A 23,343-nucleotide genomic window follows, 5' to 3' on the forward strand; every position below is an offset into this window, starting at 1 on the left:
AGGGGATGCCAATATAGTCTCAAGTGTCTACTGGATCCAAGAAGCTCATTCTTTATCAGCATCTTTTTCTATCCCATTGTCCAGTCCAATCCCTGCCTGAAGAGTTGAGCAGCTGAACTCTTAACCACTATGCCACCAGGGTTTCCAAACAAAATGTGGTACACACCCACAACAGACTATTCCTCAGCCTTAAAGAGAATGAAGTGCTGATACATGCCACAACACGGATGACCCTTGAAAACATTATGCTGAGTGAAGTAAGTCAATCACAAAAGAACAAACACATCATCCCACTTTAGGAAACATCTAGAATAGACAAGTATATAGAGAGCAAAGTTCGTTAGTGGTTACCAGGGGCAGGAAGAAAGGGGGAGTCATTGTTCAGGAAGCACCATCTGTTTATGGCAATGGAGAACTTGGCAATGGATCCTGGTGATGGTTGTACAACATGGTTAATGTAATTGGCATCTCTGAACTGTACATGTAAAAAATATTGAATTGGCAAATGTTATATATATGTATGTGTGTATACATATACATGTTTTGAACAATAATAAAAAGAAAGTCCATCCATGCAGTCTATGAACAAGAAGCACATGGCACCCCCTAACAATCCATTGCAATGCAATTTCCATTTCTTTCTTCTTTTTTTTTTCCTTAGCACAGTGCGAAGCACATCAAAGGAGATTATTAATAAAGATTAGCTGAGTGACTGACCCTGCCAGACGGGAGACTCTCTCCCTTTACAACTGGAAAACGTGTGTCCTGTTCATTCCCAACGTTTCTGCCAGTTGGTCTTTGGATAGAACCTTGGAGAAGAGTTCCTGAGTCAGCAGAGCTCACAGGCGAGGTCCCCCAGCTAACCATCCCTCAAAAACCCCTCTCCCCTCCCCCGCGCCACCCGAGGCTGCAGTTCCCTCTAAGGTGCCTGCTCTGTGTGAGCCCGGGGTGCTGAGTCGCTGAGCAGCTAGCTCTCCATGTGACTTCAGTTTCCGTCCGTTCCTTCCGCAAGTGCTAAAATAACCTGATGCCCTAGAGAGGAGGCAGCCCAGCCCGCGCTCTGGCTGCTCTCGAGGAGCCCGAGCCCCTGCAGAGCCGCACCCCTGGAGAGGATGCGCCCCGCCGAGCCGCCTGGGCCTGCGGGAGCCGTGAGTATTTCCTGCGTGGAGGCCTCCCTGTGGGGCAGCCGCCTTCTCAAGGTGGGCGAGCTGGGGGCGAGGTGGGCGGTGGGAGGTCAGCCCCATGGCCCCCCAGCTCGGGCCTGACGGGGAAGTCGTGGCTTGCTCCATCCAATGCCGTAGCTTCTGTGCTTGGTGTGGGGGCTCCACCAGGGCCCTGGTGTAGGTGGGAACACCTCCGTCACGGAGCAGAAAAAGGTGGCCTGGTATAGTGGAAACAGAGGGCATCAGAATCAGACCTGGGTTTGATTCCTGGCGCTGCGTGGAGAATGTGAGCAGGACAGTAGACTTTTCTGGGTCTGTTTTTACATCTGTGAAATGGGGACAGTACTGCCTCCCTCCTCCTGGGTGGGTGAACTGGATGCAGTGAAACCATTCTGTGAATACCCAGCGTGTTGAGGGCTTGGATCTCCTTTCCTGCCCCACAGCATGGATGGAGAATCACCACCTGTGGGTGAAGACACTGAGATGGCCACATTAACAGAACACACATTTACAGATACCTTCCATCTGTGTGGTGTGTTCCAGGCTCTGGGGATACAGCCCTGAAGCAGGCAGGCAAAGCCTTCCCCCAGAGAGCATTTGTCTTTGGGAGATTCACTAGGCTTCCCACAGCTAGCAAGTGGCAAAGGGGGGACTAGAACCCAGGTCCTCCGAGGCCTCGTCCACTGCTCTTCTGTAGCCCTCTTGGCCTCTCCCTGTGGGCTGGCTTCTGGAAACTTCAGCATATATCTCCATGCACCCGGGAGCCCTCAGGATGGGGCGCCGGCTCCCCTTTGCCCTTGAGAGAAGAACACGTGCCTGTCTGTGGCCGGGACGAAGAGGCTGAGGCAGGGTCGGTCCTAAGACTGGAGCCCCTTGACAGGGCCGGCCCCAGGTGGTATGCTTCCAGGGGAGGGAGCGGATCATGTGGAGGTTTTCTCCTTGATGGGTACAGTCCATTAGGAGTCTGGACATAGAAACATTCAGCACTGACGGAGCTGCCCTCCACGATTTCCTGTGCCCCCTCCACCTTCTGCAACGTTGGTGGTTTGCTAGGCGTTATAGCTCTGAGACTTATTTCTTTTTCTCACACGCCTCATAGGTTTGTACGTGTACCTCAGAGAGTTACTAGAATTATGGGCCCATAAGAGCACTTCAACTCCTGCTGTTAGGTCAAAACAAACAAACAAACAAAAAGCCTCCTTCACAAAGAAAGTGATTTCATCTCCTGGGCGCCCTCACAGGAGCTTCATGAAAACCAATCCCCAGTCGTCCTTAAACCCATTATCCAAAAGCAGAAGCCTCCCAAACAGAGAGCAGATTTCCCGTGTGTGTGTCAGGGGCCTATGTTAGGACAATATCCATCTGTCTGTGGTCTTCTTGAGTCTCTCAGAAGAGTGACACTAAGCATTGGTTCTAACTTGCTTTCTGGCTGCAGTGTGCAGCCACATCACAGAGCATAAACTAGACTCTTGTGTGGACAACTCTACGTGTCTTATGCCAGACTCTTATCCAGGGAGTAACACATTATTTAGGGAAGGATGGGCTTTCGACCATGAGTGAGAACACACTATCTCAGGACATACTTGTCTATAAAATAATTACAGGTGCCTCTGCTCACTGATGGAGCTCTGGTGGTGCGGTGGTTAAGAGCTCAGCTGCTAACCAAAAAGTTGGCCATTTGAATCCACCAGCCACTCCTTGGAAACCCTATGGGGCAGTTCTACTCTGTCCTATAGGGTCACTATGAGTCGGAATCAACTCTATGGCAGTGGGTTTGGTATTTTTGTTTTATGCTCACTGGTACTCACTATGTGTCTTTGCACGTCAGTGAGAAATAATGCAGAATTTTTTTGCCTTTGTAGAACTTCTTTATTATATTCATTTTTCCGTTCAAACCATTGTTCTCAACCTCATCGTCAAACAGATATCATGTGCTCACTGTGTGAGGGGCCTTGGACTAAGTTGGGTGATGATCTCCCAAAGCTCAGATGTGAGGAGAGAGGGGAAAAAAGGGACATCGATGCGTGGATCTCATAAAGTTTCACAAGCAACTATAAGCCTGAGCTCAGGGGTATATTAGATAGGACCCTTTTAGTTGCAAGTGACAAAAACCCAACTCAAATTGGCTTCAGCAAAAGAAGGAATATTTTTTGATTCAAATAACTGAAAGTCTACAGGCAGTGGCTTCAGGCATGGCTGGATCCAGGTGCTCAAGCATTGGCAGGAATTCATCTGTCTCCATTCCTCAGGTTTGTTTTCCTCTGTGTAGCAGGAGGAGGCTCTGGAGTTGATAATAAAGATGGCTGCCTGCAGCTCCAAGCCTACATCCCACCAGTTTGGCACCTGAAGCAGGAAGATAAAGCCTCTTTCCCAATAAATAGTTCTAGCAACCGTCTTTAGATTGATTCTCATAGGCCTGCTTTTGTGACGTGCCCATTATGAGCCAATCACTGTGATTAGGGAGTAGAAGGCTCTGATGGGTCAGGCCTGGTTCACTCCTGGAGCTAGGTAGGATCTGGGGTCAGACCCAAAAGAGGATGGAGTAACAAAGGAAGAGAGTAGTTTCTGCAAAGGGAAACTGGATCTGTTACCACAAGAAGGAGAAATGAATGTGGGCAGGCAAAACCAACTCATTTCCAAAGCATATAGAGTCAGTGGGCTAGGGGCTTAGACCAAACCACATGTGTTTTTTCTTACTTGAAGGAAGGCACAACTGATTTCAGACTACACAGGGGGAAGAAGGGAGAAAGTAGAACCCTTGTCATGGTTCTCACCAGCAACGTGGGCACAAGGAGCAGGGCTGGCACCAGTGATGAACTAAATGTGGCCACGAAGCCCTGTGAAGCCTCCAGTCCCAAGTGAGAAAGCCACCTTGACCAGTCCTATGTCCTGTGCCCCAGCAACTCTTTGCTGCCACCTCTAAGAGAGAAAAGCAACGCAAGGGAGTTTCTCCTCAGGAGACAGCACTTGGGGAGTTTGTCTTTTCTCCCAGGCTCTTCTCAATCAGGACCTAAGTGTCTGAGGAAACCCAGCACCCACAGTGCCTGGCAGGGGCTCATTTTGGGGTACGCTTTGTGTTCTCCCAATAACCTCACATCACTCCATTTTAGATGTGGGGCTGGACACTGTCCCCTCCTGGTCCTCCTTATTGTCGCTCCTCTCCTCATCCAGCCCTGAGTTCTCGGGTCTTTCCTACCTTTGCAGTGGCTCCCCTTGGAGGTCCCACCAGACCACCAAGGCTGAGCTCTCTCCCTGAGCCTGCAGGGTCAGGTCAGGCCACCTGGCCCTGGGCCACCTCCTTCAGCCTCAGGTGGGTTCATGTCCAGCCTCGCACCATGAGACCTTCCCATGGGACTCCCCCAATGGCCTTTCTCTTGTTCTAAGTTCTTGGGCCCTTCCTTGGGTCCCTAAACTGAAGCTTCCACTGTAGCTAATAATCCTGGCTTCTTATTTCCTTCTAAATCCCCAGTTTTTCTAGGCTGTGTAGCTCCTTTTGCACAACCTCTAAAAGGCCCTTGTTTTTGTCATAAGGCCGCCCCATGGCGTCAACAGTTTACTTCATCCCCATAGTAGACCTTGACCCCATGACACACTGCAGGGTGGAGGTGGGGAGGAGTGCTATTCAAAATATTAAGCAGTGCAGGGCACAGGCACTGACCAAGCAGAGTGGACATTGGCATTGGAAGCAGAGTCCTGGGGGCTGGGTCAGGTGTTAACTCTTTTGTTGCTGGATCGTGCTGGTGGTCCTGGGAGTTCCAAGGAAGGGGCAGCTGGGGCGGGGGTCCATGGGGTAGCTGTTTACCAGCAAACACATAATCTGTACACCCCAGCTGAACGTTCACATACTCACATATTTGTCCCAGACAGGCACACATCCAGCACCTCCTACATGGGCCACACCTCAGCTCTGGCTTTGGCTTGGCCATGTACAAACTATGGGACTTCAACAATCTTTGGCTTCTTTAGGTCTTGGGTTTGTCGTCTGTCAATGGAGATCATCATGATTTCTATATAGCACTGTGGCAAGTATTAAATGAGATCAAATGTCTTTAAGAAGCCTTTGCACCCTTCAAATGCTGCTATTGTTATTATGGAGACTCCAATTCTCTTGGCTTTATCCAAGGATACCTAGAAATCATTGTTACTTTTGGAGAAGGGAGTTTTTTATATTAATCACATTAACCCTCATTCCTTTGTGACTCCAAATCAGCTTTAGAGGAAAAAAAAAAAAAATCAGTCTTACACTCGATAACCACCTTCCTGGTGTGATTTGAGAAATTTTGAAAAGGACACAAATATCTCTCCTACCATCCTGAAACTGCATGAAAACTTTCTTATCTTTTCGTCATTACATACGTAAATACCCACCGAGGAGCACTATATTCAAGAGGATATCGGCTATTTACACTTTAGTATGAACTAATTCTGGCAGAGAACACTAAGGCGGTGGTTATCAAGTTTTTATTTTTCCTTACAGGAACTTTTTTTTTTTTCCCCGAAGAAAATAACTGACTTTGCCTTCTCAGGATGTTCTTCAGTTAAATGACCAAAAAGTTTGAAAAAGTAGGAACATTTTTTAAAAAGTTACTTGATGGGCATACTGAATATTTGGGGGGAAGTATGTTGACGACTGCAATTTATTTTGAAATACGTAAAAATAAGATGGATTAAAAGATGAATAGAAGGATGGGTGGATATGTCATAAAGCAAGTATAGTGAAATGTTAGTAGTAGAATCTAGGTGGTGGGTATGCCAGTGATCCTTGTTAAATGTTTTCAACTTTGCTGTATGTTCAAAAATATTTACGGTGAAACCTATGAGAGCTGGTCATCTTCAGGACTGCCTTGTTTTTCCAGGTCTCACAAGTTCTCTGCTTCTGACAGGATGCGGTGTTACCACTTCTCTATTGCTCATTTTAGTGGAAAATATTTGCGTTTTCCTTCTCTGACAGGTTTCCGCCTTACACAAGTTCTAGCTTTTGCAGGTTTTACTGTATAATAAAATGTTGAGGAAAAGTTAAGTTACTAGGAGTTTAGCAGGTGGAGAGGACCAGAGAAAGGGACTTCCCCACAGAGGAAACAGTGTGTGAAAAGCAGGGATTTAGTCACGCATAAGGAGTATCTCAGAGTGCCCGGGGCTGGTGGTATCGAAGTTGAACTGATGCTAGACTCACAGACCTGGGTTTGAATTCCAGCTCTAACACTCTTTAGCTCTATGGCCTAAAGGTTTCTTAACCTTTATGAGCCCCAATTTACCACATAGAAAATGGGGATGATAACATTTACCTGCTAGGCTTGTTCTTTGTAAGGATTATTATAAAGCACCTGGCATACCACCTCTACCAAGGTGAGCATTCAGTCAACCTTAGCTGTTGCAGTTAGGAGCCTGCAACACAATCTGGGAGCTATCATTGCCGTTAACTGCCATGGAGTAGGGTGCCATGTACAAGTGGATCCGACCATTGTGATCCATAGGGTTTTCGCTGATTTTTGGAATGTAGATCGCCAGGCCTTTCTTGCTTAGCTGTTTTAGTCTGTAAGCTCAGCTGAGATCTATTCATAGCCACATGCATGCCTCCACTGACAGACAGGTGGTAGCTGCACTTGAGGTGCGTTGGCTGGGGACTGAACTCAGTTCTTCCCCATGGAAAGTGAGAATTCTACCACTGCCCCAGGGGACTATTATCCAGACCTTGAATACTATACTACTGGGGTCACATTTGTCAGGAATCCGTGTCCTTCCACTCTTCAACTGTGCTCTATCACAAGGACACCAAGGCCGCAGGGATATATTTTCCTTTCCATTCCACTCTGGGCAACGAGCTTTAGTTATCATCTCTAACCCCTGCCCACAGACTCGCCCAGACTCTGGGTGGCCTTGCCTCCCCTGAACGTCCCAAGGTGCACACTCTAACAGCTCACACAGATGGGAGAAGGTGCTGCGGCTCCTCGGGTTTATTTATTTAACCAGCTCCCTGTTTGCGTGGACTCTGCTTTCCCTAATTCCGATACCTACCGTGTCTCACTACAGAAAAACTTCTGCCCCCTAGCAGGGATTCTGCCGCAGGCCTTGGAGGAATTGGTGGGGGTCCCCTCCCCAAGCCTCTCCTGAATAAGCTTTACATCATTCCGTTACCTTCACACACATTCTCTCATTCACTCTTGACACACCCTGGGAGGTAGGCAGGGCAGGTATCTCGTCACCCAAGGCCATCACCGGAGCCGAGGAGCCAGACTTGGGCTCAGGTCTCTAGGACTCTTACCCTCAGTCCAGGGTCCCTTCCTCCACACAGGTCTCATTTGCTTCCTCTTATGCAGAAGGCTGGTGTCACATAGTCACCCCCACCCCAGAAGTGATCACAGAGAACAAACCTGTGATACTGAAAGGAAATAAAAAGTTCGAAGCCGATGCCCGATACCCGTGGGTCTTTCATATACAAAGGTGATTTACCACCAGCTGTGTGGGAACCAGGTCTTAGCTCCCCAATGAGGGATAGATTTGCATTTTTAAGGCCTGTGGCCAAGTTGCAGGCTGTGACCATGAAACAGGACAGAGTGCCCTGACCTCTGCTGGTTTTAAAGGGCTGACCACCGCCCCCTCTCCCCCGCCCCCTCACATAGGGAATCCGGTTGACTCATTTGTGGCCCTGAGGAAGTGAAGTCTGAGCAGGGAGTGCTCAAAGACAGGCTCCACACACTGGCTGCCTGCAGGCACCATAAAACCAAAAACACCAAACCCTTTGCCATCAAGTCGATTCTGACTCATAGTGGCCCTATAGGACAGAGTAGAACTATAGGATGGAGTAGAATAGCCCCATAGGATTTCCGAGAAGCAACTGGTGGATTCTAACTGCCAGATTTTTAGTTAGAGGCCAAGCTCTTAACCGCTATGCCACCAGGGTTCCCGAGGTGCCAGAGGAAGAGTCAAAGGGAAGAAGATAGGCGGCGGTCCCTATACCTCCATCCCAGCAGAGCCGAGAGCCTCAGCCGTTCCCAGACACTCCTCCTCCCTTTCCCCAGCCCCTGACTCTTGCCTTTCTTTGCTGTTTTATGACCTTGAATGCTAACCAAAAGGTTGGAGGTTCGAGTCCACCTAGAGGCACCTCAGAAGAAAGGCCTGGCCATCTCCTTCCAAAAAATCAGTCATTGAAGACCCTACGGATCACAGTTGTACTCTGACACACCTGGGGTCGCCATGAGTTGAAATCGGTGCAATGGCAACTAGTTTTTGACTTTTTTCAAGAGTGTAAGCCAGTTGTTTTACAAGACATCTTGCAGCCTAGGTTGGTCTGATTGTTTACTCACGAGTGGACTCAGGGTGAACATTTCGACAAGTGCTCTTCCCAACGCACCACATCTGGAGACTCAGAATGTCAGCTGGTTTCACCATGGGAGATGCCATGCTTGAAGATTTGGAAAGGGGTGAGGTCACCCTAAGTTTAGGCTAAGAATCAGAGACCAAAGCTGCTTGCCTGAGGCTTTCAAATGCCTCTCGCTTAAGAATCGTTTGACCGCTGACGTGGTCACACGCTGGGGTTTCTGTTCTTTATTCTCTTTGGTCTGTGACTAGCTGGCCGTCTCCTTCTCCCAGGAACCCAAGTGGGATTTGTTTTTATTTTCGACAAAGGCAGCCTCCTTTCTCTCGGAACCCTCTGTCTAGTACCCTGCCCTTGGTGTTCCTGGGTGTAACCGGCATATTTGCACACTGCACCTGTGCGTACTCTTTCTGGAGAGTCCCTCCCCCAGACCAGTCTATAAATATTTGTACGTAATACAACACGGAGCCTTGGTGGTGCAGTGGTTAAGCACTTGGCTGCTCACCGAAAGTTCGGTGGTTCAAACCCACCAGCTGCTCTGCGGGGGAAAGATCTACAGCCTCGGAAACCCTATGGGGCAGTTCTACTCTGTCCTCGACGACGGCAGTGGGTTTTTCACACAACATACCTCTGGTAGCGGAAACCCTGGTGGCATAGTGGTTAAGTGCAATGGCTACTAACAAAAGGTTGGCAGTTCAAATCCAACAGGTCCTCCTTGGAAACTTGACGAGGCAGTTCTACTCTGCCCTATAGGTTCGCTGTGAGTCAGAATTGACGTGACTGGCAACAGGTTTTTTTGGCCTCTGGTAGCTACCCACTTTCTCCACAAGGCCTCTTTCTTTAAAGCCTTTCCTATTTATCTGATTATTTTGAAGAGAAAAATCTCGATTTCATGCTAATCTGTGTATAACGCCCATCTTAACACTTGCTAACAGCTCCTTTAGCAAAGGGGTTACAGTCCCAGCTCTGGCTGGAGCCATCCAGGGAGAGTGCCTGGGGAAGCTCTAGCAAGAAGAGACAACGCCTTTTTGCTGAATAGCATTTCTAATATTCTGGGCCCCCCTGGATATTAGAAATCTAGCATCCTTTGCTAAAAACCCACCTCAGACTGGAGTTACTCCATATTATTCCCAAATGTTTTGCATACGAGGAGACCTTTTTATGGTCAAAATGCTTGTAGACTGACCCTTCCCCAGGTCCTTGTGCTTAAAGATTACATATGTTATGTAATGACAGAAAGCTACTCAGAATTCAGGAACTCTTGAAAAATGTTAAAAAATAATTTTTTAATACAGGAAAATCAACATACATTTGTGAAAAAAGTAATATACGTATATGCTTAAGGATCAGAGGGCCTGACAGAAATAAGGATGCTGCTGTCCTCCTGAACTATTTTGATTCTTGTGACGATGAAATGGAAATTTCAGGACTCTAGGAAGTGGATACCAGTCAAAAAGTTTCACTCACCCTTTGTTCCCTGTCCATTGCAAAAGTATCACCCACGTGTTCCCTGCTCTGATGCTCTCCCTTGGCCTACAAGTGGCCAGCTTCATCAACTGAGTGGTCCTGACCCCAGAGCCGGTGTGGTCATGGGAGCGGAGGAGGAAAGCAGGGCCCCAACTTCCAGCCTCACCTCCAGCAGAATCCGATGTACACTTTCCAAAAGGGGTGAATGACCCCGTCTATTTCATTGTTCCACACAACCTATGGGGCCATCTGGTCCGTCGTCTTTTACCTTCAATCGGGTCAGTGAAGCAGGCCTGCCTCCCTGTTTTAATTTTGGGGGGAAACAGAAAAAGCCAAGCAACGTAATTTCTAAAACAAAGAGGAACTTTTGCTGCCCGTATGCCTTCTTCCTGTTAGTGTTCTCTTGTTTCAGAATACAGTCTTGATTCACGGTATATGTATGAAATGAATCTGTTTCCATCACTTGTTTATTTCAACCAGCTCTGGAGGGAGCAAAGCCCGACCGAAAGCCACGTTGACGTTCTGCCTCGATGGAACCCCAGCTGTTTTCAGACAAGGGACAGAAGTGGGGTTAAATCACAGGTTTCCATGAAAACCAGCTAGAATGCATAGCCCCCAGATTAATGGTTACGTGGGGGATAACAGTGAGCAGTTGAGGTCCTAATATCTCAAGGACTTCTTAGAGAAGAACCAGCAAGGATATTTGGTGCAGTGGTTCAGAGCTACAGCTGCTAACAAAGAGGTCAGCTGTTTAAATCCACTAGCTCCTCCTTGGAAACCCTATGGGGCAGTTCTACTCTGTCCTATGGGGTCAGAATTGCCTCGACGGCAACAGGTTTGGCTTTTTTTTTTTTTTTTTGGAGATGATCAGGATAGTTAGAAAATAAAAAGAAGGATAAATGCAAAGCTAAGAAAACGCCACTTTAACATGAGGTAGGATCTCTAATCTTAACTATTTCCAAGTCACATGTATGACAGACACAGTACAGAGTCTTGTCTTCTAATAGAACCTGGGTCAACAGCGTCTGGTCCTTTAAAGCTTTTCACTAATTAGAAGCTAATGGTCTCTGGGTTTTGCCATGATCCTGATAACCACCACTGAATAAAAAATAGAGACCTTATAGAAACTGTTAACTGGATAAAAGAATATAGGGTTTATAGTCTCCGTAGTGAGGAGCATGGAACTTTCCAGACTCTACACTGGAGACACTTTGATTTTGTTATCTGGTTTAAGAAGGATAGATACAAGAAGAATCTGTTAATGCCATCTGCTTCCCATGTCAGGGTCTCAGGTTTTCTATAGGGTGTCTCCCCAGGGGCCACCCAGATCAGGAGACATAGTACTTATTCAGACAGTACTTGAAATACAGGTTGATTCGCAGTTCCTTTGTATTAACTCTGTGACTCCCTTAGTGGGTGACAGCCCATAAGAAGGGAACCCGTGATCCAAGCCTTTTAATTATAATGAGGACAGGTTCCGGATTACCTCATTTAAATTATCAGTGCTGTCCTACCATCTGTGCCTTCCATTATAATTGTTTTCCACTGACTTCCATTTCTCCACCAAGAGTGTAATAAGATCAGCAACATTTGACTTAAAAAATATGTATCTTTCAGAAGGTGTCAGAGATGGGAGTAAAGTGGGACAGTTCTTTATTTGCACACTCAAGCTTAGATACTCTTTTACAGCTGGAGACGCTGTTGAGTGGTCCTCATCCAACCGAGGTTGAGCATGAGTGCAGGGATAGCTGTCCCGTGCACACAGGTGAGAGTTTGTGGATTTCCCAGTGACACATGACATCCAAACTGTTTATCATGTACTCTCTGCACTGCCATAGCTCTGAGGGCCCTTTCTTTAGCTACACACTCCAGGGAGATTTTTCTTCACCAGAATGGTTATTATTTTGGAAGTCTTTTATTCGTTTTCAGAGCCATTCTATATCTCTTTGTTCAGCACCGCCTCAAAGCCTTTCTCACATCATTGTATCAGTCAGGGTCCAACCAGGAAGCAGAGACACCCAGATTATTTAAAACACAAGAAATTGAATGCAGAAAACTGGCTACACATGATGGAAGAGGCTGAAAAGTCAACCAAGCAGTAGACAGTCAACCCAAAGATTAGCAACTTCAGGAAGCTGCTACCTGTCCTGGGGGGAGTTGAGGAAGAGGGGGAATAAGACATGGAGGTAGTGCTACTTTCAGAGCCTAGGGGCTGTGGTCACCAGAGGAAGCTCAAGAAGTCTCTGTCCAAGGTCGAGAGGAAAGGAGAGAAATACACTGGGTTCTCTCCTCTTTCTGTCCTGGAATCTCCCACTAGTATCTCCCATTGGCTAAACCAGCTAGAGACCAGATGACCCCTGGAGCCTGGGAAACAGAGCCTTCAGAAGTCAGCCACCTGGGATACAGAGTAGAGCAGGGGAAGGGTGAAGCACAGATCTGAAGACAAACAGCCCTCAGCCCACATAGTCAACCATTCCTGACCTTGTTCTCAGCACTGCCTATAGTACACTTTGGTGTGGTCATTGAATTTATTAATGTAGAATTTTGAGTCCAGTCTTTCAGTATGCTTTTTATATATTTAATTGGTATAATGACATATTCATCCTTCTACCAAATTATTTATTCTTTTATCTGCTTTCTGTAGTGGTTGAATTACCTTGGAGATTATACACTGGTGTTTGGAACTCAGAACTAATAATGACCTTATTAACTACCTTCACAGTTAGTGAAGCACTTTCACATATATTATGCTATTTGAGCTGCATAAAAACTCTGTGAATAGTTATTACTATTCCTATTTTACAGAAGAATAATCTAAGTCTCAGAGACTTGATATGAACTGCTTAAGGCCAAACAACAAATAATGGACCCAGAATTCAAACCCCAGACTGTGTGGTTCCAAATCCCATAAACTTCCTATGTTGCCTCATGGGAGAAGGAGTTGCCCAGAGGGCACAGTAGGAGGTTTTCTGGGTCGGTTGGCTGAGTTTAGGAGGAAAGAGGATATGTTTTAATCTGTAAAAATATGCTTGGTGATCCAGAAATGAAAATTACACTCCTGGATATACGTAACGCCAGACAAAACTCACATTCCACTGTGAAAAGATTACATTCTCTCTGAAGAAATCACATTCTTGCCCTGTACACATCTAGCCTCAGTATTTGAATATATGGGGCTGACTGTCCTAGAAGGGCCAGTGTCACAGAAGCAGGCACCATCCCCAACCTGACAGAGGGGGTGAGGGAGGGAGGGAAAGAGGGAGGGAGTAGGTGCCAGCTTTCAGTCTCCCTGTCTCTCCTAGATAAAATACAGGACGCTAAGTGAAATTTGAGACGTGCTTATACTAAAAAGTCATTTGTTGTTAATCTGAAATTCAAAGGTAACTGGCTGTCTTGTCATTTGCCAAATTGGGCAACCTTACCTCGAGCTGGGCAGTGATCCCATGGCTGTAACCATGGTGTGGGTGATGGGGCAGGGTGCCAGGAGGATTCTGAGCACAGGAGCCCATGTGGCTCTGCTTGTGCCATCTGTGCCCTGTGCATGTCCGTGCCTGCACAGGTGCAGAAGCGGAAGGAAGGTCTGGGAAGGGGATTCCCAGTGTCCAGCACATACCGATGAATTCTGCACTAGAGGCTCCCTCTGTGGTAAGGAGAGCTGGCCTGGCCTGAAGAGAAGGTTCAAGTTGATTTACCCGGTTTCACTTAGCTTTTCTATTAGTCTGTTTTCACTGGTGAGTATTCAAATCTGGCCAGGAAGTTAAGATTAGCCTTCTAAATGTGTAAACTTATTTGAAGAAGGGGAAAGAGGAAGGGACCCAAGATAGCCCAGATGTGTCAGGCTAAAAGGTCTGTGCGGTGCAGCTGTGGATGAAGAGGTGGGGAGGTTCAGGTGAGCACTGGTGCTGCCAGCCCAGAAGAATGGAGAGCAGGCTCTGTGGTCCTTCCTGGGTGGATGTCCAAGAGAGGATGGGCAGATGGAATGCTGAGTCCAGGTACTTCTTTCTGATTCTGAGCAGAGCATGGAGGGGATGCCGCTGGACAATCAACTCTCCCAGGAGGAGGGTAGTCAATTCCCACCAACAGGGGGGCAGGGAGGGGAAATTATACAGCTTCTCCTGGTAACTCATCCTGGTGCTCAGGGAGGGAGGCCTGGAGGCTGCTTCTACTTACCAGCTCTGGAACCTCGAAAAAGCCATTTATCATCTCTGTCTGAGCCTTTGTATAAAAATGTGATGGTGAGGACCTATTCCGTTTCCCTTAGGGTTCCTCCTACTTCTGAACATCTGTTGGCGTATGTATTTTTAAGTCTTCTCATGACTTCTCTGTGTTCACTGACTAGGCATGACGGTTGATAACCACACTTCATCAATCACCCTTATTATCCCTGAAGATTGCTTTTTCAGTTTCCACTCACTTTTTCCGGCAAAATATCACCATCTTTTTTCAAAGGGCTAACCAAGGAGATCTCCTCTTTTCTAAAAGTCTTATGTCAGCAAGACAATAACTCTGCTAGACCAGAGGCTACAATTAACACTTCGATCCCAGTTGACCATTTATTTATTCATGGATTCATTCATTCAACAAAGATTTATTCAGCTCATGCTGTGCGTCAGGCACATTGGAGCTATTGGAAGAATGTATCAGTAGAATAACAAAACATGGGAAACTCCAGGCAACTTCAGACCTGGTTACTCAAGTCCTTGGCTTCTGTCTCCTGTTGCTGAACCCTTGAGAGTTTCCTTGTTCAGCCACCTGCCATCAAATGGTAAAGGCAAAATGAAAAGGAGTTTATGTTGACAGTTTTGGTGAAAGGTTAAGTCTTGGCTAAATTGAGGTATTTGAATAACCTGTGGGTTTCCACCTCTAGGTGGCTGTGGGCCTCCAAGACCAGAGATAACTGGGAGCTGGCTCTTTGTACTGAGAGAGTGCAAAGCAGCCTTCGGGATGTCCTTATTTACTTCTTACTTGCTTCTTCTCTGCCCTTTGTTCACAGGGCTGCACTTGAGATGGAGTTGCTGCCCCTTTGGCTCTGCCTGGGTTTTCACTTCTTGACAGTGGAATGGAGAAGCGGAAGTGGAATGGCCACAGCAGCTTCCCAAGGGGGCTGCAAGTCGGTGAGCTTTCCCTGGGGAACTCTGAGTTGCCTATTGCTCCTGTCCTGACAAGGTTTGGAAAGCTGACGGATTGTCAGTCCAGGAGGGCAGGAAATGAGTCTGAATCACTCTACATCTGCCTAGCACAATGCCATGTGGAAGCTGCTCTTTAACCAAAGCTTTTCCAAGATGATTCCTGGGAAAGGCTGGGCACTGCTGGCCCCACCTTATTCACACCTGCTGAAAACAGGACACTCCAGAGATAGGCGTAGGTCAGCCACCTAGAACAAGAACACCTTGTTAAAAATCTTGGAGATTGAGCCCCACTAATGGTATCAGAATCTCTGGACAAGGCACACTAACATTGCGGGACCCCTGCCTCAGACTCTGTGTATGAGCCAATAGCAAGGGGTCAAACAGCTGGACTGGAGAGCATGCAGCCCACACGGTACTCAGAGCAGCATCCTTGATCACGCTTAGGTTTATGGAGAGCCAGGGAGTGGTCCCTGAGCTTGTATGGTTACCTTCTGCAGGGCTTTCAGCCTGTGCAGAAACAGACTTGGGCCCTAACAACTTCCAGAAACTTCTTTTCCTTTCCCCCTAACTAAGTGATGTCAAGAGTCTGCTTGAGGGGTTACAAGTATGGTGTGGGGGTTATGAGCACAAACTCTGAAGCCAGACTGGCCAGGCTTAAATCTCAGCTCCACCACTTACTAGCTGCTGACATTGAGGGTAGGGAGGTGGCAGTCTGTACCTCAGTTTCCTCATCTGTAAAGTATGGAGTTAATAATAGTACCAAAAAAACCAAACCCGATGCTGTCAAGTTGATTCCGACTCATAACAGCCATATAGGACAGAGTAGTACTGCGCCCATAGGGCTTCCATGGAGTGGCTGGTGGGTTCAAATTGCCAGCCTTTACGTTAGCAGCTGTAGCATTTAACCACTGCACCATTAGGGCTCCCTGCTAGTAGTAGTACCCACTAATCATACCATAACGATGTGTTGTTATGAAGATTCAATGAATTAATATATGTAAATCACTCAAAACAGTGCCTAGTATGTAGTAAGTGCTATTTGTCTTGTCTGTTGTTGTTTTATTATTACCAGTGTCTGCTAGACAGACTTCCACCATTCCCTTACGGGGCAGTAGATCAGCCTCATGGCAGCTATTCAGGGTTACCAGGCACAGGAAGAGGAGGAAATAGCGTGAATTCTTTGACAACCTTTCAGGGTTCAGGCTAGACTCTCTGCCTGACCCTCTCCAGTCTCGTGGGCAGGACTAGGGACTTGGCTGCCAGTGAGCTCAAAGAGTGGATTTCCTGCAGCTCTTTGGAATTGAGGAGTCCCTGGGTGGTGCAAACAGTTAAGCGCTCAGCTGCTAACTGAAAGGTCGGTGGTTGGAGTCCACTCAGAGGTGCCTGAGAAAAAAGGCTTAGCAATCTACTTCCGAAAAACCAGCCGTTGGAAACCCTATGGAGCACAGCTCTACTCTGACTCCCCTTTGGTCGCCACGAGTTGGAATCTATTGGACAGCGACTGGTCGGCTTTTCTTTCCTTTTGAGTTGGGGCCTGAGAGTTCAAGAGTCCCCATAACCTCTATTGCCCCTCACTGCACAAGCCATGAAACATTCTAATAAACTGGACATGGTAAGGCTCTTTGGACTCTGACGGCCACACAGTCCTTTTGCAGCACCTCAGTGGGGCTGCTGGGACTTGCAGAGGCGTGACCCCAAGACTGCAGCTGCCGTGGTGAAGCAGGGTCTCACAGCTTTGGGAAAGCCCCTAACCACTGCATTCTCTAGAGAGTCCCTGCGGAGAGGGGAGACCAACACCTACTCAAATAAAGAAATACAGCTTGTTTCTGAATGGGGAGATTCAAGTTTCTAAAGATGTCAGTTCTCCCCCAAATTAATTCATAGTTGTAACACAATTCAACTAAAAATACCAGAGACTTTTAGGGGGGAGGAGAGTGTAAAAACAACTTGACAAATTCATTCTAATGTTCTTCTGGAAATTAGAAACAACTCAAATGCACAACAATAGCAGATTAATTCATTTGATCAAGCTAATAATTACAGCTATCATTTATTAAGCAATTATGTGCCAAGTTCTAAGTGTTTTACATGAACAATCTCATTGAATCTTCAAAAAAAAAAAACCCTATGAGAACATTACAAGTATAATTTTCACTTGACAGATGGGATAATGGAGGACCTGCATGCTTGAGGTAACAGCCCAAGGTCACCCATTTGATAAAAAGCTGGACCCCAGAGTGTCTGACTCTAGAACTCTTGCTTTTAACCACTGGACTATTCATGCAATGAACTAATTACACAGTTGCTAAAAAGAATATCAGGACCCCTGGTGGTACAATGGTTAAGCGCTCAGCTGCTAACCACGGGAGAAAAGACCTGATGATCTGGTCCCTTAAAGATTACAGCCTTGGAAATCCTATGGGGGCAACTCTGTCCTCTAGGATCGCTGTGAGTTGGAATTGGCTCGACAGCACACAACAACAAAAAGAATGTGAATGAATGTATTTGAGTTGCTAAGGCACCATGTCTAGCATCTATTGCTGACAAAAAAATAGATTACTGAACAGTTTATAGAGTGTGGTCTCATTTTTGTTAAAAAGAAAAAAGGGATAGATAATATCTTTTTAAAAAGTTCAGAGTAGAACTGCCCTATAGGGTTTCCAAGGAGTGGCTGGTGGATTCAAACTGCCAACCTTTTGGTTAGCGGCGGAGCTCTTAACCATTGAGCCACCAGGGCTCCATCCACAGGTATATTTTTGGGGAACACAATTCAATCCATAACATCCTCAAAACCTGTGTTTCTTTCTCTATAGCAGGATTTTTCTCCCCTGTTCCACCACTCCACTTGGCCTGTGGGGTTGGGCCCACAATTCCAGGCAATCACTGGATTTGTCTTACCGACCAACCTGTAGAAAGGCATGCCATTGCTCTCCCATCCTATCACTTAAAGAATTTTTTTTTCTGGACATATAGCTGATAACCCGCGGCTGACTGTTTTTGCCAGTCTTGTAGAACATTGGGCTGAGTTCAAGTATCCTGAGGCCTGTGTGGTTTCTGCAGTGATGCCAGGTTCCCTTCCATGCCCCCTGCTGTCTTGTCCTGCACAATCATTTGGGAAGGGCACTGAGTTGGACGTTGGGAGCTCTGGGCTCTGGTCCCAGCCCTGCCATTGACACTTCACTGCTCCTCACTGCCTCCCCACTTTACTGTACAATTGGAGGTGGCGTTGGCCTCTAAGCACTCTGTAAATTGCAATATTTATCAATCCAGATGTAGGGAAGCCTCCCAGGTAAAACTGCATCTGGTGAAATGAAGATGCCACAGCACTGTGGGTTACTGGGCAGTGTCTCTATTGGATACACAGGTGTTCTGGGGATAGTGATAACAATGCGATAAAACAAACAAAAAATACCCGTTGCCGTCGAGTCGATTCCGACTCACAGCAACCTTATAGGACAGAGTAGAGCTGTTCCATAGAGCTTCCAAGGAGTGCCTGGTGGATTCAAACTGCTGACCTTTGGTTAGCAGCCATAGCTCCTAACCACTACGCCCACTAGGTTTTCCAACGATGTAATAGTGACCATTTATCAAGTGCTGACTGTGTGCTAGGTGCTGTGCTGAGTTCTCTGTGTGCATTCTCTCATTTAACCTCACAACAATCCTCCTAAGTAGGTATTATTTTTCTCACCCATGGTAACACAGGAAATTGGTGGCAGAAGTGGGATTCAAATCCAGGAAGAGACCTGGTTTTCAGTCCTTCTTGTAGTCAAAACTAAACTGCAAATACAGTTGTCAACTCTCAGCACCTGATGAGCAGGTACCCAGATCCTTCCCTAATGTTCTGTTTTAACTGAGGCCTAGAGCTTAGCTCCTAACTACCTATTTGAGTGTGATGCGAAGGAACAAAGAAGAGTTTCCTTTCATTCTACGGTTTCCTATCCTATTTTTAAAATCATAATCTCTAGAGGTGCTCCCAGTTGTTGCAGGAATAGTCCTGTAAATGAGCTGAGGTTCTCTATATAAACGTTTCCTTCTGAGGCTCCTTCCTGCTGACTGATGTGTTTTTGGACCTAGGTGGGTGGAGTCGCCGACTGCCGAAAGCGGCGCCTTGCTTCAGTGCCCAGTGATCTCTCACCGTATTCCCAGACGCTCATCCTGGATGCCAACCCTCTCAAGACCCTATGGAACCATTCCCTCCAGCACTACCCTCACCTGGAGAGCCTCAGTCTGCACAGCTGCCACCTGGAGAGCATCAACCGTGGTGCCTTCCAGGAGCAAGCCCACCTGCACAGCCTGTATCTCGCTGACAACGCCCTTTCAGAGAACTACAAGGAGACAGCTGCTGCTTTCCACACCCTCCAGGGTCTGCGGAGGCTGGACTTGTCAGGAAACTCCCTGACAGAAGACATGGTGGCCCTCATGCTCCAGAACCTCTCATCGCTGGAGTCTGTGTTCCTGGGGAGGAACACCATCATGAGGCTCGACGACTCCTTCTTTGAGGGTCTGGGGCACCTCCAGGAGCTGGATTTGCAGAGGAACTACATCTTTGAAATTGAGGGTGGTGCTTTCGATGGCTTGACTGAGCTTAGACATCTCAACCTGGCCTATAATAACCTTCCTTGCATTGTGGACTTCAGCCTCACGAAGCTACGGCTCCTCAATGTCAGCTACAATGTCCTGGAGTGGTTCCTGGCATCAGGGGGAGAGTCTGCCTTTGAGCTGGAGACACTGGACCTGTCTCATAATCAGCTGCTGTTTTTCCCGCTCCTGCCCCAGTACAGCAAGCTGCACACCCTCCTGCTGCAGGACAACAACATGGGCTTCTACAAGGATCTGTACAACACCTCGTCGCCGAAGGAGATGGTGGCCCAGTTCCTCCTGGTGGACGGCAACGTGACCAACATCACCACAGTCAACCTCTGGGAAGAGTTTGCTTCCAGCGACCTCTCAGATCTCCGCTTCCTAGATCTGAGCCAGAACCAGTTCCAATACCTGCCAGATGGCTTCCTGAAGAAAATGCCTTCCCTCTTCCACCTGAACCTCAACCAGAATTGCCTGATGTCGCTGCACATCCGGGAGCATGAGCCCCCAGGAGCACTCACGGAGCTGGACTTGAGCCAGAACCAACTGTCTGAGCTGCAGTGGACTCCAGGGCTCACCAGCTGTCTACGGAGCCTCCAGGTATTCAACCTGAGCTCCAACCAGCTCCTGGGTGTCCCCACTGGCCTTTTGGCTGATGCCAGTAACATCACTACACTTGACATGAGCCATAATCAGATCTCACTTTGTCCCCTGCCAGTCCACTTAGACCGGGTGGGCCCCCCCAGCTGTGTAGATTTTAGGAATATGGTGTCGTTGAGGAGCCTCTCTCTGGAGGGATGTGGACTGGGGGCCCTACAAGACTGCCCGTTCCAGGGGACCCTCCTCACTCACTTAGACCTGTCCAGCAATTGGGGGATTCTGAATGCGAGCATCACCCCTCTCCAGGATATTGCCCCCACGTTACAAGTCCTGTCTCTCAGGAATGTGGGACTCAGTTCCAGCTTCACGGAGTTGGACTTCTCTGGGTTTGGGAATCTGAGGGACTTGGATCTGTCAGGGAATTCCTTGACCAGTTTCCCCAGGTTTGGGGGAAGCCTGTCCCTGCAGACCCTGGATCTCCGCAGAAACTGCCTCACAGCCCTTCCCCAGAGGGCTGCGTCTGAGCAGCTCCTGAGGAGCCTACGGACCATCTACCTCAGTCAGAATCCATATGACTGCTGTGGGGTGGAGGGCTGGGGCGCCCTGCAGCGCCTGCAGACGCTGCGCATCCCCGACTTGGCAATGATCACTTGCAACCTCTCCTCCAAGGTCATCCGCGTGGTGGACCTACCCAGAGAGGTGCCTCAGGACTGTAAATGGGAGCGGGTGGACATGGGCCTCCTGTACCTCGTGCTCATTCTCCCCAGCTGCCTCACCCTGCTGGTGGCCTGTACGGTCATCTTCCTCACTTTTAAGAAGCCTCTGCTTCAGGTAATCAAGAGCCGCTGCCACTGGTCTTCCATATACTGATGCTGGCTGCTTGCCGAGGTTAGAAATTTGGCCCACACGTGTCAGGACACTTTCTCTGCTAGGTTTCAAGATCCCGTGCAGAGGCCAAGCCTGATGAATTGGGGTTTAAATTAAAATGTAAAGCGTTTCCATCTCTTAGTCCCCCTTGTACTTCCTTCGCCATTATCCTTTGTCATCATCAACCTGGTAAAGTATTTATTAAGTAACATCCTGTGACAATAAAAGACAATGTGTCTCAAATATTTTTTTACTCAAATACAGCTTCTGGTTTTTTGTTTGTTTTGTTTTTTCGTCATGTTCTTCAGTAGTTTCACTTGAATTAGTTTTCACTGACTTCTCTGGGTGGCATCCGTGGAGCTCAGTGAGAAAGGGCAGCGATTCTGTGCTATCCGACCCAACAAACAACTCCAAGGGCTCTTTCTGTGGGTGGTGAGAGTCAGTGCCCCCTGGGATTCACCAAAAACATGAATTTCCAGGAGAGTTGAGGAATCTGCATGAGATGAGAGCTCTCATCTCCTGTCTCAGTCGGCTTGGAATACCAACCAAGAGTGGGCCATGGCAGGGCTGTCTCCAGGCGCCCTGGATTTGTCCCTGGAGTCTCTGGCAGACAGACATGACCCTTGCATGGAAAAGTTAAGAGAACAATAGCTGGGCCCCTGAGTTTATCCACAGTCCTTGTTCTGAAGGAAAAGAAAGGAAAGACGAATGCAGAAAGGAGTGAATCCTGCTAACTCGCGGACCATCCCTGTTCTTCGCAAAAAATCACAATGTCTTAGCAGATGTTCAGTATCTCCGTGTACCTCATTCTTGGTTTCCTTTCTCCCTCCCTTCCTTCAAAGAACAGGGAATGGTTTCAGTGCGCCTTTCTGGGGAGCAGAGAACTAAGATGCAGCCCCCACCCTGTAGGTAGAGTTTACGCTGTCTTGCACTTTTTATCCTTGCTTTTTAAGTCATAAAGGGACTATATGCAGTGGTGTGGAGAGAGGGGAGAACAGAAATCTCACAAACAGACTACTATTTTCATGTGGACTAAATGTCAGCAGAAATGTTTAGGCAAATAACAGATAAAAACCAGTGGTCTTTGACGAAGCAGAAGCTTCCCTTGGGTGCTCTACAAGGGTAGAAACAAGGCCTTTCAGTGAGGCTTCATATTCAATATCATTAGCGTCAGCCCATGCCACATATCAGGCTTATTGTGTTCCCATTCTTTCCCATCAACGTGTCTGTCTCCATTCTGCACTGTCCCAGCCCAGTGTCTTGGGTGTCTTTCAGGTGGTCTTAAAGCCACTGTCCACAAACCAATACCCATAAGACCAGACTTTCTTGACTTTCTCCCCCTCCAACAAAAACTCTTTCCATGGGGTCCTGCTGTTTCCCAAGGTGACAGATTAGTGAATTGGACAAATGACTATCTGTGGCTGGTGTGTTTATGGTTTCTCTTGAGTTAATGAGTCACCTCTTGAGTCAGTCTCTGTTCTCAGTTGTTTGCAGCTGAGGATAACTATCTGATTTAAGCAGCATGGAGACTTAATAAGAGGATATTGGGAAGCTCCTAGCCTCCCTGGGAAGGCTGAAGAATAAGCCTGGAAATGGGCAGAAACAGGGGATGCTCCGTAGCAGTTGGGACCACAGACCAGGTCATCCCTTAAATAACCATTTTGAGAACAAGACTGCAGCCACCTCTCAGCACTGAGCACCACAGTTTGCACTGCTGCCACTGACAGCTCAGCACAGGGTCTCTGCCCCTGCTGCCACCCACTATGGAAATAAATGCTCTCCCAATTCTGCCATCTTGTGTCACTAGCCCCTGAAGCACATTCTGGAGCAGGGGCACCTGCTTAGCTGACCCTGGCTACAAGAGAGTCTGAGACAGCAAATGCTGTACTTTTGGCAAAGCATCTATACCAGAAGGTAGGCTTTGCCTCCTACAGACATTCATACAGTGTGAAGTTCTCAAAATAAGGGATGTTGTGCAGACAAAAGGAATGACAGAGGTGTGCCCCACCATAATAGGCACGTGTACATTTTAGGAGAGGACTTCTTTTAACAAATTTTTAGCATAAAGGAATGACTTGACTGATGAAAACTTCAGAGAGAACCTCAGTTGAGCAAGGGAGATAGTTGGAGGCCAGGCAGGCCGTTTGAAGCTCCTCAAGTCATACCATGTAGCTGACCATCCACTGTACCCACTCTTAGGACCCAGCCTTGCCTGGATGGC

General features: G+C 47.6%; 1 protein-coding gene across 3 annotated transcripts; it reads left to right on the plus strand.

Moving 5' to 3' along the window:
- Positions 1 to 950: 950 nt before the first annotated feature.
- NRROS (negative regulator of reactive oxygen species) lies at positions 951 to 21,385 on the plus strand. 3 transcript variants are annotated; one of them, XM_049879612.1, is made up of 4 exons: positions 951 to 1,199; positions 11,635 to 11,710; positions 14,939 to 15,059; positions 19,149 to 21,385. In XM_049879612.1, the coding sequence occupies exons 3-4, from the start codon at positions 14,952 to 14,954 to the stop codon at positions 21,123 to 21,125; spliced, it is 2,085 nt and encodes a 694-aa protein (XP_049735569.1). In that variant the 5' UTR covers positions 951 to 1,199; positions 11,635 to 11,710; positions 14,939 to 14,951; the 3' UTR covers positions 21,126 to 21,385. The 3 variants fall into 3 exon arrangements, with proteins under 3 accessions (XP_049735569.1, XP_049735558.1, XP_049735550.1); XM_049879601.1 differs by lacking the exon at positions 11,635 to 11,710; XM_049879593.1 differs by lacking the exon at positions 11,635 to 11,710 and having other exon boundaries at positions 952 to 1,148.
- Positions 21,386 to 23,343: the final 1,958 nt, after the last annotated feature.

The sequence above is a fragment of the Elephas maximus genome, chromosome 1, assembly GCF_024166365.1.
Source record: "Elephas maximus indicus isolate mEleMax1 chromosome 1, mEleMax1 primary haplotype, whole genome shotgun sequence".
NCBI classification, from domain to species: Eukaryota; Metazoa; Chordata; class Mammalia; order Proboscidea; family Elephantidae; genus Elephas; species Elephas maximus.

Bases quoted from the DNA above. Each gene is read 5' to 3' on its own strand.
- NRROS (XM_049879612.1), top strand. From the start codon at position 14,952: ATGGAGTTGCTGCCCCTTTGGCTCTGCCTGGGTTTTCACTTCTTGACA. The intron at 15,060-19,148 runs GTGAGCTTTCCC...TTTTGGACCTAG, and splicing joins CCCAAGGGGGCTGCAAGTCG to GTGGGTGGAGTCGCCGACTG.